Source organism: Squalius cephalus (assembly GCF_949319135.1).
Source record: "Squalius cephalus genome assembly, chromosome: 2".
Taxonomy (NCBI): Eukaryota; Metazoa; Chordata; class Actinopteri; order Cypriniformes; family Leuciscidae; genus Squalius; species Squalius cephalus.
The window spans coordinates 62,327,325-62,343,653 of record NC_137123.1 but is presented as its reverse complement, the minus strand read 5'-3'; the positions used below and the strand labels follow the sequence as shown (position 1 = coordinate 62,343,653).

The 16,329-nt window shown below is 36.6% G+C and overlaps 2 protein-coding genes across 6 annotated transcripts in view; one reads left to right on the top strand and one right to left on the bottom strand.

Moving 5' to 3' along the window:
- Nucleotides 1–885: 885 nt before the first annotated feature.
- On the top strand, nucleotides 886–5,753 carry urp2 (urotensin II-related peptide). 2 transcript variants are annotated; one of them, XM_079862938.1, is made up of 5 exons: nucleotides 886–1,416; nucleotides 4,013–4,465; nucleotides 5,138–5,178; nucleotides 5,264–5,420; nucleotides 5,506–5,753. In XM_079862938.1, the coding sequence occupies exons 1-5, from the start codon at nucleotides 1,308–1,310 to the stop codon at nucleotides 5,535–5,537; spliced, it is 792 nt and encodes a 263-aa protein (XP_079719064.1). In that variant the 5' UTR covers nucleotides 886–1,307; the 3' UTR covers nucleotides 5,538–5,753. The 2 variants fall into 2 exon arrangements, with proteins under 2 accessions (XP_079719064.1, XP_079719065.1); XM_079862939.1 differs by having other exon boundaries at nucleotides 887–1,416; nucleotides 5,267–5,420.
- A 108-nt stretch (nucleotides 5,754–5,861) lies between these two features.
- LOC307145210 (chloride intracellular channel protein 4) overlaps nucleotides 5,862–16,329 on the bottom strand; it is a 14,725-nt gene continuing 4,257 nt past the window's right edge. Inside the window, exons 3-8 of one of the 4 annotated variants that reach the window (XM_079848105.1) lie at nucleotides 10,611–10,720; nucleotides 9,178–9,303; nucleotides 8,982–9,088; nucleotides 8,710–8,891; nucleotides 7,048–7,251; nucleotides 5,862–6,029 (exon numbers count right to left, since the gene is read on the bottom strand). In XM_079848105.1, the coding sequence (XP_079704231.1) occupies nucleotides 7,090–7,251; nucleotides 8,710–8,891; nucleotides 8,982–9,088; nucleotides 9,178–9,303; nucleotides 10,611–10,720 (687 nt within the window). In that variant the 3' untranslated portion in view covers nucleotides 5,862–6,029; nucleotides 7,048–7,089. Of the gene's footprint in view, nucleotides 6,030–6,061; nucleotides 7,252–8,709; nucleotides 8,892–8,981; nucleotides 9,089–9,177; nucleotides 9,304–10,610; nucleotides 10,721–12,635; nucleotides 12,848–16,329 lie in introns of those variants that run through there. The other 3 variants (XM_079848106.1, XM_079848107.1, XM_079848104.1) reach the window with 3 other exon arrangements.

Sequence of the window (16,329 nt, the reverse complement as noted above, 5' to 3'; positions counted from 1 at the left end):
ATATGATAATTAGCAGTTTTTCATGCAGTTTTTCATGCTATTGTATTATATATATTATATATATATATATATATACAGTTTCTTCCTGCTATGCTCGACTAAAAACTGCTAATTATCATTATTTAAAATGACATTTCACTTATACTGCAGTGTTGTTATTGTTAAATGAAACTAATTGAAGTTATTATATTATGTAGAATATTATATAAATACTAGATGAATGCTTAAAGGAAAAATAGAAATGTGGCAACTGAAGTTTAAGCTGAAGTACTAAAATAACTAAAACTGAAATAAAAATTAATTAAAGCTCTATATATATTTTTTTATAATTAAATATAAATATTATTAAATATATTAAATATTAAATATTATATATATATATTTACTAATAAAACTGTCAAAAGCACATGGCAAAATCACTAAAACCTGAAGTAAAATTAAAAGTAAATACAAATAAATACTATAATAATATACACAAATAACACTGAAGTACTGTAAATAAGTGGTGCAACGACATCAAAACTCATGGACACAGGTAAATGATGCTATTTAATTAAAAGTATTTTTATACAAATGTAACAGATCTAGTGTCAAGAGAGAAAACTAATACAGATTTCATCCTAAATAAGTTATTTAGAAATATTCATGACTGACATGTCAAAACGCTCCTTAGTTTAGTTGAGAAAAACAAACACACCATATAGGCTAATCACATTAATTTAATTTTTAATTTTTAATATGACTAGTTTATAATTAGTTTAAATGCACCAATGCATCATAGTCATCAAACGCACTTCAGCTCATGCTAATTTCTTCTCATATGCATGAAGGCTATTTGCATTGGCGCACACATCAAACGTCGTCCCGATCCGGGATGGCCCTTTTGACCCTGATGAGGAGTGGATAAAGTCATTGGGTGCGCTGCTGTGTAAGCAGTGATAAGGCACTTCTTAATGTGTTTGCACAGGGGCCGGAGTAAAAAGGGCCTCTGACGCAGAAGGGCCCATGCCTGCCGCCACCGGCACAATGGACACCCCGACACCAAACACAACCCCAAATGTCACACAGCGCCTGGAGGGAGGAGCGGCCTGATTGGTCGGTGTCAGCGTGGGTGTCTCGATTTAAAAGCCCCGGTGGATGTGGGGTGACGGTAGAGAAAATACTGTAAAGTACAGCACACTCGACAAGCCTTCTCATCTTAGAGGCGCATCAGTGTAAAAGAGCAAACAGGTGTATGAATCCACCCAGAGATCGCATTCGTTTAGATTTCATCGGTAGCTGGACCGTCTCACCTTCAGGTCATTGAGATGTATAAGGTGGACATGCTGAAAGTGTTGACCGCAGTCGCTCTGCTGACTGTCGCTTCGGTCTTGGATGCTGCTCCGATGAAGCCTGGAGAAGAACCAACGGATGGAGGTAAGACGGGTCAAAACCAGCTCACATGCTTCTTTCCCCAATGCATTCAATGTATACATTTGATTAGTTCATGCATTTTAAGTCAAGTCCAATTTAAAAGCAGCTTTTCGGAAAATCATGAGGGAAATGTTTATAATATCCTGGTGCATTCAGCAGAATACGGTCTCCTGGGAAATGAACTCTTGACCTTGGCATTATGCTCTGTATTTGAGCTTCAGGAACGCTCATTTATAACCGTGTGGTCCCAACACTCACAAATGCAAAAGTCTTAACGAATTATACATGTTTCAAGAATCAACTTTGTCTCAGATGCATTTGGAGAAATAAAAACTGAAGCAAAGGAATCAATAGTTGTCATATTAACAAAGTCAGTGTGGATATCAGCTCGGAATATTTTGATATTGGGAAAATTTGATGAGAAATCTTTGACTTTTGATTGCATGTACACATCTACGCACAGTTAGTGCCATTTATTAGATGTCTTCTGAAACTTACGTGAGAGATATTGGGGTCTTTTTCTCATAAAAACATCTGAGAGATAAAAGACTTCTTTTAAATATAGATATTTTTTGTCTAGGAGAGACATCTGAGACATTAAGGCAAGACACTATTGTTATTTATGCTCTGGTCAATTCTGAGGTGTTTTCTTTTCCCAGATTAGTCTTTTTTCAGACATTTAAGTGTGTATCTTATTGCACTTGATCCATTTGCATCTGTAGATTTCAATTACAATAAATATCTTTAAAGGCCGTGAGTTTTTTCCCACAGAGATCTCCACTTCAGCAGCTTTACATAAGGTTTTTTCATATATCACTCACCTGATTTATACTTCTGACCATAACTTTTTACTCCCCAAAACATGAAAAAAAAAAATACATACATATAATTATTGCTGTTGACAGTGTTTTCTGATTTATTGGGTGATAAAAAGAGATGTCCAAAAACTATTTAACTCCAACAAAATCAAACATGAAAATGTAATCGAATGTTCAGGTTTCAGTTCTGGACGTTTATGCAAATTAGTGCACATTTAATTGGATAATTCTTTATTGCATATTCAACATTTAAGAAAACAGTTGTCTGTGATCCCTCAGCTGGGGATCTATCCGTAAACATGTCCACCCTGTTCACCTGTGGTGTCTCTTCTCGATGTTAGTTTCGCTGTCGTCAAGTCTACAGACTCAGAGATGGCGCTGGACCAAGACAATCAGTTCCAGTGGCGCCGGCTCTTGTGGTCCTCTGTTGGTCTTGTGCTGTCCGCACTTCCAGTGTGTGCAAACCTTAAATCTGTCGTTCCACATTCAGGTTCTGGACTAAAATTGGCTCGGGAGTTTCGAGCAGGGTTATGTAAAGCTTGAATTAGGTCATTCGGTCCCGGCAGATCACATTTAGGTTAATGTTCTTACAGAATTCGTTGACCTGGATCTTCACCATGCAGCAATAAATCTCAAAGTTATTGAATGTACGTGCACGAAAAGTATTCATAAATCAGTAAGTGCATGTATGCACTGATAGGTCATGCTAATTTATTACCATATGCACTTTTTCACCGCAACAATGGTCACGATTACTTTGGATTAAGGGGATAACACCACTCTTATTTTATCTAGAGCTCCTTCGAAGTGTTTTTAATGGAGTGATGGCAAGTTCAGAGTTTGCAAATGTCCAAAATACGCACCTACGACGTCACCGAAACGGTCGTCCAAGCAACTCCCCGACTTCCCCAAGACTTCGGTCAACATGGATGCAGCTCCACATGTGTTTGTACATGAGTGTGAACAAGCCATTTGTCAGCGTCCACCTCTAAGATCAGAATGATGATGAAGGACGGGTTAGAAAGTTCCTCGGACAAAAAGCATTTATCATCTGTTATGTCGTGTGTGTTTGTCCAAGCTGAGAAAAGAAGGGATGTTTGATGTTCGGAATGTCCCTCTTTTCAAGGTTCTCAGGGTGTTTCAGTGCACTGGCATTTCCCATTGACTTGTTTCTATGGGTATGGGAACAATTCTGTGTCAACAGGACTTATGAGACAAACCCTTTCAGAGGACAGAAGGATGCATCATTCTGGTACCAACCGTAAACTGGGATTTTAGAGACATGCAAACACTTTTCTGTAGCTGAAACTAATTGAGTTGCATTCCACTGAGCAATAAAGCTACAAACTTATTTATTATGGAATATTGCAGTATTTATTATTAATCCGTGCACAACTTTATTATTATTATTATTTTTAACTCATCTGCACTCATAATCTTTAATCAGAGTATCTTCCCCTCCATCTTGCAGCGACATCTCTTTTCTTTTCTGATGACGAGGGCGGAGCAACCTGTCACTCACATGAGATCCACCAATAGCAGACCACCAATCAATTCCCCATGGACAAAATCAAGCCCCGCCCACATTTGTTCTTGTTTGTGAAGCCGTTTCACTCAGATAGGCCTATACATCACAATACACTCTTAAACATAATGGCATTCCATGAAGAAACTTCAGAACTTAACATAAAAATGTTCTTTGTATGTATGAAGAAAAGTGTAGGGAGGAAAAGACTATCGCAACTTCCATTTCATGCCGACTTGTTTGTATTTCCCTCCAGATCCACGGAGAACCGGCGTGGATGAAATAAATCCAGCACGAGCGAAGCTACTGAGGACCCGACCAATGACGGCATTTCCCGATGGAGATGGAAAGACTGTAGCAATGAGAGCATTAGACGAAATAATCACAGCGACAAGTAGCCCAGATGTCAGAGACAAAACCTTAGACACAGGTGTCAATAATCTGTTAAAGACACTAACACTCCTTTCTGACGGACACGAGGAGATTCAGCCGAGTGATGGATCTCTGAGGACGGACCGCACAACCAGTTCTCCCAATTCCCAGAGGATAACGGAGAAGAACCGGCTGTTCAGGCTGTCCGACAAACAATCCCAGTCTGATCCCGTCACAGATGCTCGAGAGGAGCTGGTGAAGATGTTGAGTGCACTTGAGGAGCTTCACAAGTTAGTGAACAGCACACTGAGCCACCGGATCACCATCATGACCAGAGGTGTGCTTGATTTAATGTTTTAAGAAAATGATTTATTCAACCAAGATGCATTAAATTGATCAAAAGTGACAGAATATTTATATTCCAAATAAACCCAGTTCTTTTGAACTTTCTATTGATCAAATTATCCTAAAAAATATGTTTCCACAAAAATATGAACCTGTTTTCAACATGTTTCTTGAGCATCAAATCATCACATTATACTGATTTCTGAAGGATCATGTGACACTGAAGACTGGAGTAATGATGCTGAAAATTCAGCTTTGATCACAGGATATAAATTACACTTTACTATATATTCACATAGAAAATATATATATATATATTACTATTTCACAATATTCACAATTTTACTGTATTTTAAATCAAATAAATGTAGCCTTGTTTAGCAGAAGAGACTTTTCACAAAAACTTGTTTTAAAAAATCGTAACTTTTTGTAAAAAAAAAAAAAAAAAAAACAACTTTACAACTATTTATATATAAAATCTTGGGTTTTTTCCCCTTTATTTTTTATTTCACACTATTCACAGTTTTACTGTATTTTAAATCAAATACATGTAGCCTTGGTTAGCAGAAGAGACTTTTCAAAAAAACGTAACTTTGTACAAAAAAAAAAAAAAAAAAAAATTTATAAATAAAATCTTGGCTTTTTTCCCCTTCTTTTTGTGAAGGAAATAGCAATGGGCGAGGTAACGGGAAAAAGAACAAAATGGTACGTTCAGTTCCCAAAACAATCACAAGCATATACACTAAAGTTCAATTTGAGCTTTGTGATACAAATCATATTTTATAACCAGCAGGTCGTGACAGATGGACACCTGAAGTCCACCACAGCGACCACTATAGACAGCGGTGGGATTTCACCCAAGGCTAGCACTGACCAGATGGATCCCAAACTCAACGGAAAAGCCTCTAAAAAGTCGAATCCATCAGCTAAGAAACCCAACAAAAGAGGTACGATGCAGACCAGCTGGTTTGGATAACAAAATGTCACGTTACACACATACATTAACTACTATTTATCTTTCTCCGAACACAGTGTGCTTCTGGAAGTACTGCTCTCAGAACTGAGCTTCACCCTCATTTCACCAACCTTTGAAATGCCAAGCAACAAATCCTGTTCTCAAACATAGATGCTTAAACTCTTCTCAATGGACCATCAATAACATGACTGACCCCTCTGACCCCCTGTGACGTGTGTACCCTTGATTTTGTGCACGAAATCCTGTTAACCTTCGATCTGCAACATCTTCGTTGTTTGTTGCAAGCTCCAATAAAAATGAAAAAGCATGCAAAAATACTGTGATAATAAAGAGAACTTTATTTTTCTACAGATATCTCTCTCGGTGATCATTGCAAAATGACAAATAGGGCAGTGGACATGTGATGTGCATGGCTGCTTTGTTGAGATTGGCCTCACTGTATTAGTGTTTGCACAAGTTCTCAAAGTTAGAGGTCAGGATGAAACTTGGAGACCACCGGCTTCATTGAGTCTTTTCATCTCGTTCTTCATGCTTGTTTTGTCTGATCAATGCGACTGACGGATCAAGATCCCCACACAACCTTCGAAAATTAAAAACCATGAAGACTTGATGAATTCTGATTCGTTTAATATGAGGCGTCATAAGGCGTTCATGCGAGGTTACAAAGATGCATAAATAGAATGTTTTAACAAATTCTATGCATTGATAAAAACAATCAAATATAAATGAAGCAGTTTCGGCGTAAGCGTGGAAAGACAAAACAATTACCTAGAAATGTCATTCATTTAAAAAAAATCCATCAACCTGTGGAATAAAGCCTTGTGTGATGATATATAAAAGGAGGGTTTCATTAACCATACATGGTGATATTGTAAATAACGAACATGATTTTCCATATTATTATTATTATTACTTTAAATATAAAATGTAAATATAAAATGTATGTGTAAATATACTGGCCTGACACGAAGAATCACAAGTAAAAATTCAGAAATAAACAACATATATGCAAAAAAAATAATAAAATAGAGATAGCTTAAAAATGATTATGAGATCAATTTTGGTCAAGGCCATGGTGAACATTATGAATATACCATATCTAGTCTATCTATATCATCCGGGAAAAAAAAAAAGCTCTAATAGGTGCTGGGTTGTTTCAACCCAAATCTGGGTCAAATATGGACAAACCCAGCCGTTGGGTTAAATTTTTAAATTACTTTTTTTAACCCAATGTTTGGGTTTGTCCATATTTGACCCAAAATTGGGTTAAAACAACCCAGCATTTTTTAGAGACAGACAAGATACATATATGAAGTTGTTCAGTGTACTAACAGACAGAATATGTTATCTTGGTGTCTGGTATTATACTATTTTTCTGGTCCTGCCAATGATTTAAGGAGAACTGATGCCATTCTACCGATTTAGGATCAATACACCATATGCAGCTCCACCAGTGAGTGCATTCACATACACACACACACACACACACTCTCACGCTCTCACTCACACACACACACACACACACACACACACACACACACACACACACACACACACACACACACACACACACACACACACTATATGACGTTGCTCACAAGAGAACTATGAGTTACCACTACTTGTCTGGTCATCCTGAACTATTTGATCTTTTTGGCGACGTCCAGGTAAGCGAACTCGATCTCCCGGTCGGCAGGGCAGGTGTTCATGAACTCTTCTCTCTGGTAGGCGCTATTCAGATATCGCAAAACTCCGGTCATCTCAGCAGGAATCTCAAAACCTCTGTATTTCCTGGCAACAATCTACAAACAAGAGTATGCAGGTGATTAAACTGATTGGGTATATGAAATCCAGCATATGCATTTAAAAAAAAAATATATATATATATATAATTGCAGTGTGGTCCAGAAGTTATTTTTATATATATATATATATATATATATATATATATATATATATATATATATATATATATATATATACACAGTCAAACCAAAAATTATTTAGACACCAGATATATATATATTTTTTTACATTTTAGTACACTGTAAAAATGTATATTATCAATAAGTTATGACAACATATGTTTTTACACTGCTTTAACTCATCAAAATAAGTTAAGCAATTTTCAAGTTATACAAGATTCATTTTTTTTAAGTCAGTTTAATGTAATTTAAGTTGATATTACTTAAACATCCAAGTTGATTGTACTTAAAAATTTAAGGCAGCAACTTTTTTTTTACAGTGGTGCAGGACACTATAGTTCATTCATAAGTGAGGAGAGCAAAATAAAGTAAACTGTGACATATTATACCCAAATATTCTTCATACAGTGGACTAATGTATAAAAATTTGGGACCAAACATGATTCAGACACTTTGAGCTGATCATGTTTTGCTGAAGTGTTTTTTCTTTAATTGCTAATGCTCTTTTCACACACAGACTGAACAAAATGAAGCATTGCTTGGTGATTGGTTGAGCTAAACTGGTATTATCTAATTGTGTAGTTAAATTTAACAGCTGACAGATATTCAACATAATTCATGTGTGAGACAGTCTAACAGAAGGACGGACAAAACCAGTCAAATATCAACTGAGTTCATAACTCTGAGCTCTTTAGTACCATTTTCTAAACTATAGCGAATAAACTGTGATAATGTGAGAAATGTTGAAGGTGTCTGAATAAATTTTGGTTTGACTGTGTGTGTGTGTGTATTAGTTTAGCTATACAACTCTAGAGGGCGCAGACTGATCAGTCCTTTACATGCAATCTGCAAGCAATCACATCATTACCGCACGGCACAAGCTGATTGGTCTCTGCTGATCCTGCAGCCAATGAGATTGCTTGCTCAACATTTAAATAGTCTGGTTCATTGTTTTCTGTAATCTAGTCCTGAACCCCTCTACCTCCCCCAGCTCCACCTGCCTAAATCTGCTATGGGATTTACTGTACATGTATGTGTATTTATGCATCAGCAGCGAGTCTGTGTATCTATTAGCAGTACAGTAGAGCAACTATATACAGTATAATATATATTATTCTGCATGTCATTAATAAAGCAAAAGGGGTACACTCTAAATATAACGACATTTCAAATGTATGCATTTATGTACATTTTTCAATTCAACTTTTCACTGCGATTAAAACTAAGATTTAAATTAGATTAATTAGAATATTTGAAACAAATACTGGGCTTTCAGGAAAGGGAACATTTTGTTGATGAAAAAAGGGAGGAGCGTGACGAAAAGGAAAGAAGCACCTTCATGATGTGTAGTTTGGGAAGCAGGTTACAGTCGGCCAGCGTGAGGTCCGGTCCGTCCAGGAATCCTCGTGTGGACGCTTCGGGATCATCTGTGCTGTTGGCATCAATCTCCTCGGGCAGCGGCGTCTGCAAATACTCATCCAGCCTCTTCAGGGACTTCAGAAGAGCTTTCTCCAGACCTGAATACATAAAACTCCAAATAAAACACTATTACGGAGGAAAAGAGTCACAACCAGGACTATCTGTGTACTAAAAGCCATTAAACTCACCCTCATTAGCTTCTTTACGAGGGTTCTTGATGTAGGCAGAAAACTTGGCAAATACATCTATTCCTGCTGTGTTGGATTCTGGATGCTTTGCTGACAACTTTGGGTATCTACAAAAAAAAAAGAAAAGAAAAAGATTAGTTTTAAGTATCTGAGGCAAGTAAGAAAGAAATGGGAAGTGAACCGATAGAGAAAGTACCGTGGTGGGACCAGTCGTTCCTCGAGGAACTCCTCGATCTTGTTGACGTCCACCAGAACCTCTCCGTTGAAGGTCATGAATGGAGGGTTGGTTCCTGGAGCGAGATCCTGTAGATCTGCAGGCTTCCTGTGAGACGCGGATCAACAAACCCGCCCTTCGTCAGCAAGGTTATGGCTAAGTAAATCTAAAACTATTAAAAATTGTTAATTGAAATATAAAATAAAATAAGGGTCTAACCCTAATTTGTAATTAGAAACTGAAATAAAATAAGTTGAGGTACTAAAATCACTAAAACTAAAACCAAATGAAAATAAATGAAATCTAAATGGAAATGGAAAATTAATAAAAAATGACAAAAGCACATAACAAAATTACTAAAACTTAACCCTTGTAATGCATTAAAAAAACTGTAATTTGGGGTTTGTTTGATCTCAGTAGAACGTAAGCTTATAAAACAGTCATAACTTAATATTTTCCAACTAAAACCACATTGTATCTGATCAGTAACCTCCCATTAATGAGTGAATGTGCAAAGATTTTAATGTTTTGAAAGATACAATGTTTTTACCATGCTACTTCTTTAAAATATATATTTTTTTTAATTCTTTGAAATATTGAATGAACTACAGTAAAAACCAATGCAAGATAATTTTTTTTATCAATATTTATGAGAATTTTATTTTATATCATTATATGAAATTTATAAGAACAATGTAATATATAAGAATTAAATTGATCTTTCTCAAGTTACTTCTGTAAAATACAACTTATAGATTTTTATAGAAAAAAAAAACTGCATAATTTCATGCGTAAAGCCACAGTTCACTTACGGGTCAAAACAGACACGAAAGCAAAAGGTGTAACAAGTTTAAATGGTTATAGGCTATCTGAAATTTTTTATTTAAAAGGGAAAATAAGGGAAAAATGACTCTTAACACATATCTAAAATGTATTTTTCATACTAAAAACCATGGATTTTATTTTTATATATTTTTTTTATTTTATTTTGATGTACCTCTTCCTGGTCAAACGGACCCAAATGTATTTCTAAAATGAATATTAAAACTGAAAATATCAAAATAAAAGCCAATTAAAAATATTAATAAATACAATAATTTTGTGTATATGTATATATATATATATATATATATATATATATATATATATATAATACTAAAATAACTCTCCCTTTATCAAATATCTTGGATTCCAATGAAGCAAATGGATCTTAATGGGATTAAATAAGATCCCAATGTATAGACAATTCCTGTATGATTTAGTTAAATCAGAATAATGTTTTACAGAAGCCTAAAATCCTGAAAAAAAAATCCTTTTGCTGTTCTCCATGCACATTTTATCCTGTTGGGAATCATAATTGTCGTAATGGGAAATCTGTGTTGTCTGAATCTGTCTCTGTGAATGTTGTGCTTCACCTCTTGAGGTCCACAGTGGTGACGTTGAAGATGACTCCTTTCAGCCAGAGGATCATGAAGAGTCTCTGAGAGAAGGGACAGTTCCCGAGACTCTCTCCATCACTGCCGGCCTGGGACACACACAACAAGCCATCAGTCCTTTAACCACATCACATCAGGAGTGTGGAGGAACAATGGGTTTGAACTGTCGCTTTGATTTCATTTTCTCTGTGCACTGCCAAAGTTTCCTGACATGGGAAGACATTGCACACAATGGCAAAATGATGATTTCAAGGTAATACGTTTATCTAAGATAACTAACGATGTTTAATATGTTGCAGATTTATGTAGATAATGTGAGAAATGTACAGGTTAATTTGTGAAATATGTTTGTCGCTACAAGATGTACGAACTTCAGAATAACACACACTCTAAAAAAAGGCTAGGTTGTTTCAACCCAACTTTGGGTCAAATATTGTCACATTCACCGTCTGTCATCGTCCTGTCTGCACTACAGTTCCCAGAATCCTCCTTGTTTCCACACCTGAACTCACTCCCTTCATTACCCGCCTGTTCGTCATCATCATCATCTGCATCACCTGTCTTGTGTTCACCTGTCTTGTGTTCATCTGTCTGTGTATTTAAGTTCCTTCTGTTCACTCATCACTTGTCGGTCAATGTTTATGTTAGGTTATCTATGTTCTGAGCACACGCTCCCTTTTTGTTTGTATTTGTTTATATTGAGAATTAAAATCTTGGAATTCATCATCTTCGTGTTCGTCTCCTACTTCATCCTTCCAGAAGCCTGACAAATATGGACAAACCTAACCGTTGGGTTACATGTTTAAATGACATTTTTAACCCAACGTTGAGGTTTGTCCATATTTGACCCAAAGTTGGGTTAAAACAACCCAGCATTTTTTTAGAGTGCAGAATTAAACGGACATATAAAGAACTGACCAAAATTATTTAAATAGGCAAATTTAAGTTTAAGTGGTTAATTTCCACAAAAATTAAATGGGGGGAAAAAAAGATATTAAAGGGATAGTTCACCCAACAATGTTTCGTCATCATTTACTCGCCCTCATGTTGTTCCAAACCTGAATGAGTTTCTTTCTATTTAAAAGAATTGTTGATAACCAGACTGTTGATGGACCCCATTGACTTCAATAGTATGTATACTGTGTGGTCCGTCAACTCTCTGGTTACCAACATTCTTCAAAATACCTTCTGTGTTCAACAGAACAAAGAAACTCATACAGGTTTGGTGAATAAGTAATGACAAAATGTTCATTTTTGGGTGAACTATCCCTTTAAGGGAGCTTTCGTCCTCATTGAGCGCCACAATAAATTACGAAAAAGGGGTAAATAAGCTTAAGCTTAAACTGTTCAGCTGCAGAACAAACAACATCACAAGATGTAGAGTCAATACTAACACTAGAATGAAAATATTGGCGTTTCACATCCATACGGTGAAATAGGATTCATTTCAGCAACTCTGTGAGAGTCTGTGATTTTACTAAGTAACTTTGCAGCTACTTGTCAACTATCAGTCATTAGAGTATTAGTAATACTTAATATCAGCTAACTCTTTATTTTGATGCTCCTCAAGAGACATTTTACTGACAATTAGAAACTTAACTACATGTCAACTTATTCTACTAACCCAAACCCTAACACAACAGTCTAGTGCTAATGAGAGTTAGTTGACATGTAAAGTTACTTATAGTTAGTAGAGCGTCCAAAGTGCACTATTGAAATAACTGATTTCACTTGTCAGCAGGCAGCTTGTTTAGACAAATAGTTAATTATGTGATTGGCCTAATAAATGTTTCTTTTTGCCTGGGAAAATGCTTTAATACAAGCAAAGCTCGATTGATAGCACACAAAAAAGGCTAAAGTTGAATAAAGTATAAAATTCAACCGCACAAAAGAGTCTCTCATTAATTTTATAATGGAACACAATGCAAAACGATGTAGATATTGTGTCATCCTTCAAGAACAAATGTTTTATTTCTTCGAAGGTTTAATGTGAGAACGTCTTACCTTGACAAACAGCTCGATGCTAGGAAATCCCAACTTTTTAGCTGCTACATCAAACCAAGCCATGGTGTAAATGCTTTCACACGTCTCATAATATCGAATGCAGAATGGTTTCTCAAAGCAAATTCTCTGAAGGCATGGAAAAGTCTTTCCAGAATGACTGATTACATTTGGTGTTCTGTGGGTGTTTGGGCTGGAGAACACGGTCAAACACGCAGGACACTGAGACACTGAGACGTTTGTTCATTGTTATCAGCGATAGAGACGCCGTTCATGAGACGTGCGTTATGAAAGAGTTTTGCAGAGTTGGGAATCGCTATTATGATTTCCAGTGTACAATCTAACATTGCACAGTAATCTAGAAATAAACGATATACATATCCATGTTGTAAGTGTTCTAAAGGGCCTTGGGGATCGAGTAGAGTTACTACTGTGTCACTGTATTTATGAGTCTGGAGGTTGTGGAATGATTATGTGAGGTCGGGCCACCTGAAGATAAGCTGTGATGAGGGATGGATGAGGACATGAGGGTAAAACAGACCCACATAACGCCAGTAGAGGGCAGTGTGGCTTCTTTAGAGACACTCGAAAACCTGACTCCATAAGATACATTTGAATAGAAGCACACAAGTTAAATTATTATAATTAATGTCACATTTATGGGCCAATAAACAGCTGCCTAGCAACCATCTAGAATACCAAAGAACTCCATAGCAGGTAACATGTTAAACACCAATAGGAACACCCTAGCAACCACATAGCAACATGCTAAAAAAAACCCACCCTAGCAACCATTAATAACACCCTAGCAACCGCATCGCAAATTAACCAGAACACCATGGAAAGCAATCCAGAATACCCTAGCAAGCAACCCCATAGTAACAGCGTAAACACCATTCAGAACACCCTAGCAATAAACCAGAATACCCTAGCAACCCCATAGCAACGTTCTATTGCTAAACACCACTCAGAACACCCTAGCAACATTCTAAAAAACATTCAGAATACCCTAACAATCGCATAGCAAAATGCTAAAAACCAGAGAACCCTAGCAATTATCCAGAACACCCTAGTTACAATCCAGAATACCCTAGCAACACCATAGCAACGTGCTAAACATCACACATCATTCTAAAAACCATTCAGAACACTCTAGCAATCGCATAGCAAAATGTTAAAAAACAATCAGAGAACCCTAGCAATCATCCAGAACACCATAGCAACAAACCAGAATACCCTAGCAACCCCATAGCAACGTGCTAATGCTAAACACCACTCAGAACACCCTAACAATCGCATAGCCAAATGCTAAAAACCAGATAACCCTAGCAATTATCCAGAACACCCCAGTAACAATCCAGAATACCCTAGCAACCCCATAGCAACGTGCTAATGCTAAACACCACTCAGAACACCCTAACAATCGCATAGCCAAATGCTAAAAACCAGAGAACCCTAGCAATTATCCAGAACACCCTAGTAACAATCCAGAATACCCTAGCAACACCATAGCAAAGTGCTAAACATCACGCAACATTCTAAAAACCATTCAGAACACTCTAGCAATCGCATAGCAAAATGTTAAAAAACAATCAGAGAACCCTAGCAATCATCCAGAACACCATAGCAACAATCCAGAATACCCTAGCAACCCCATAGCAACGTGCTAATGCTAAACACCACTCAGAACACCCTAACAATCGCATAGCCAAATGCTAAAAAACAGAGAACCCTGACAATTATCCAGAACACCCAAGCAACAATCCAGAATACCCTATAGCTACCGCACAGAAAAGTCCTAAATCAGAATACCCTAGCAACCATTAGGAACATCCTGACAACCACATGCAACACTAGCATCATGACGGTGAGTTTTGCACATGCAGGAATCATATTATGACTGGACAGAGCCACTCCACCCCCCAAACACTCAGTCAGAATCTCAGATCCTTCTCACAGCCGACTCAGACCAACAAACATCTAAATCAGATTAGTGTGTAGAGGAATGCTGGGAGATTAACCCACTACACTTCAGCTTCTCATAGAGGCAACAGGTATTCAAATACAAACACATCTTTCACTGTTCAATATAAGAGCAGCACATCACTCGAACCCATAAAAAAATAAGAATCAGCTGTTTATCACTGAATAACAGGCACATTATCAGGCATAACAACTGAGCATATCATCACTTAGATCCTGTTTACCAAAGCAAAACTACGACAGCATACAAAAAACTGATGATGAGACACAAAATGATACTTTTGTGATCTGAAATGTACAGAAAGTCTGTGGGAGTTGCACTTTTTACTGTGTTCCACTGCAACCCGCACAAAGGGCGTCTTTGTTACTGTTCGCTTGCAGAAACATACGGGTGGGATTTAAGGACATTTTTACCAGGCTTAACGTCCCGCCGCTCAGCCTCCTTCATATAACAAGAATTTGGCTGTGCGCTTTGTTCCGAACGTTTCAGACAATTCCACGAATAGATTTTTTTTTTTTAAATATAAAATAAAATACTATTACTGTAGTTTTGCTTGGTTACAAAACTGGCTATACGCTTTGTTATGAATGTTTCAGACAAGTCTATAGAAAAATAGAATAGAATAGAATAGAATAGAATAGAATAGAATAGAATAGAATAGAATAGAATAGAATAGAATAGAAAAAAAATACTATTGTTGTAGTTTTGACTGGTTACAAAACACTCACTGTATAAATAATTATAGATAAATAAATACATACTGTTGCTGTAGTCAATACACATCTATGTTGCACTATAGTCAACACAGCAGATTAGTAAGATTATTGCAAAAGTGATACCTATAGCCAGCTATTTGCTAATGTTTGTGATATGATACTTTATATGGCACTTTCTATTGAAATGTTCTAACATCAAGTTGTGTCTATTGTGTACGATTCATTTTTAGCTCACCGATCAATCCATCAGCTCAACACCCCGCTGGGAATAACTCAATTAACTAAGTGCATTATATCACCAGCAACAACTATTTATAAATCACAAACGGGGTTGGAATTGTGGTTGGAAAGGTCAGGCTACCCCTAAATAAGACTTAGTTCTTGAACATTAAGTCTTAATATATGACTTACATTTTATTGTACATGGATGTTTATGTCATATGAACCAGTTTACTGTTTTTTAAAACCACCTTGTGACCAGTTACCAGTATAAGGTATGTTTTAGACACTTTCATGCTGGTTTTAGCAGTAATACTAGTGGTCAAGTTGGTGTACCTGCTTAAATTTGTGGAAGTAACATTGCCTAGGACTGGGAATTACATTGTGGTTTTCTAGAAGCGGGATGACAGCAGACCAACTGACCAGTAGAGCAAAGACACTAATGCAATTAGTGTTGGCGATAGTAACACCATCTGCTGAGCAGAAGGACATGCTGTCATTGTAGGAAACTGTATGCTAGCATGGCTAACAAGACAGCCTTATCATAGTCATTTTTAAAATAAGGCTCAAAATCATTATTTCACAAATCAAAATTGAATTTTGACAGGTTATATGCATGTAAAATTCTGCCTTCCATGTAAAATATACCACAATAATCATACTTCCCAAAAACACAAACATATTTGGTAGCTTGGTATTAAAGCTTCTGATAGTTTCCAGTTTGCATATTGACTACAGCAGATCATAATATGGTCAAAACGACAACGTTTATAGTAAA

Excerpts from the sequence above, each read along its gene's own strand:
- urp2 (XM_079862938.1), top strand. The coding sequence starts at position 1,308 with ATGTATAAGGTGGACATGCTGAAAGTGTTGACCGCAGTCGCTCTGCTG. Across the intron at positions 1,417-4,012 it reads AGAAGAACCAACGGATGGAG|ATCCACGGAGAACCGGCGTG; the intron begins GTAAGACGGGTC and ends ATTTCCCTCCAG. Across the intron at positions 5,179-5,263 it reads ACGGGAAAAAGAACAAAATG|CAGGTCGTGACAGATGGACA; the intron begins GTACGTTCAGTT and ends TTTTATAACCAG.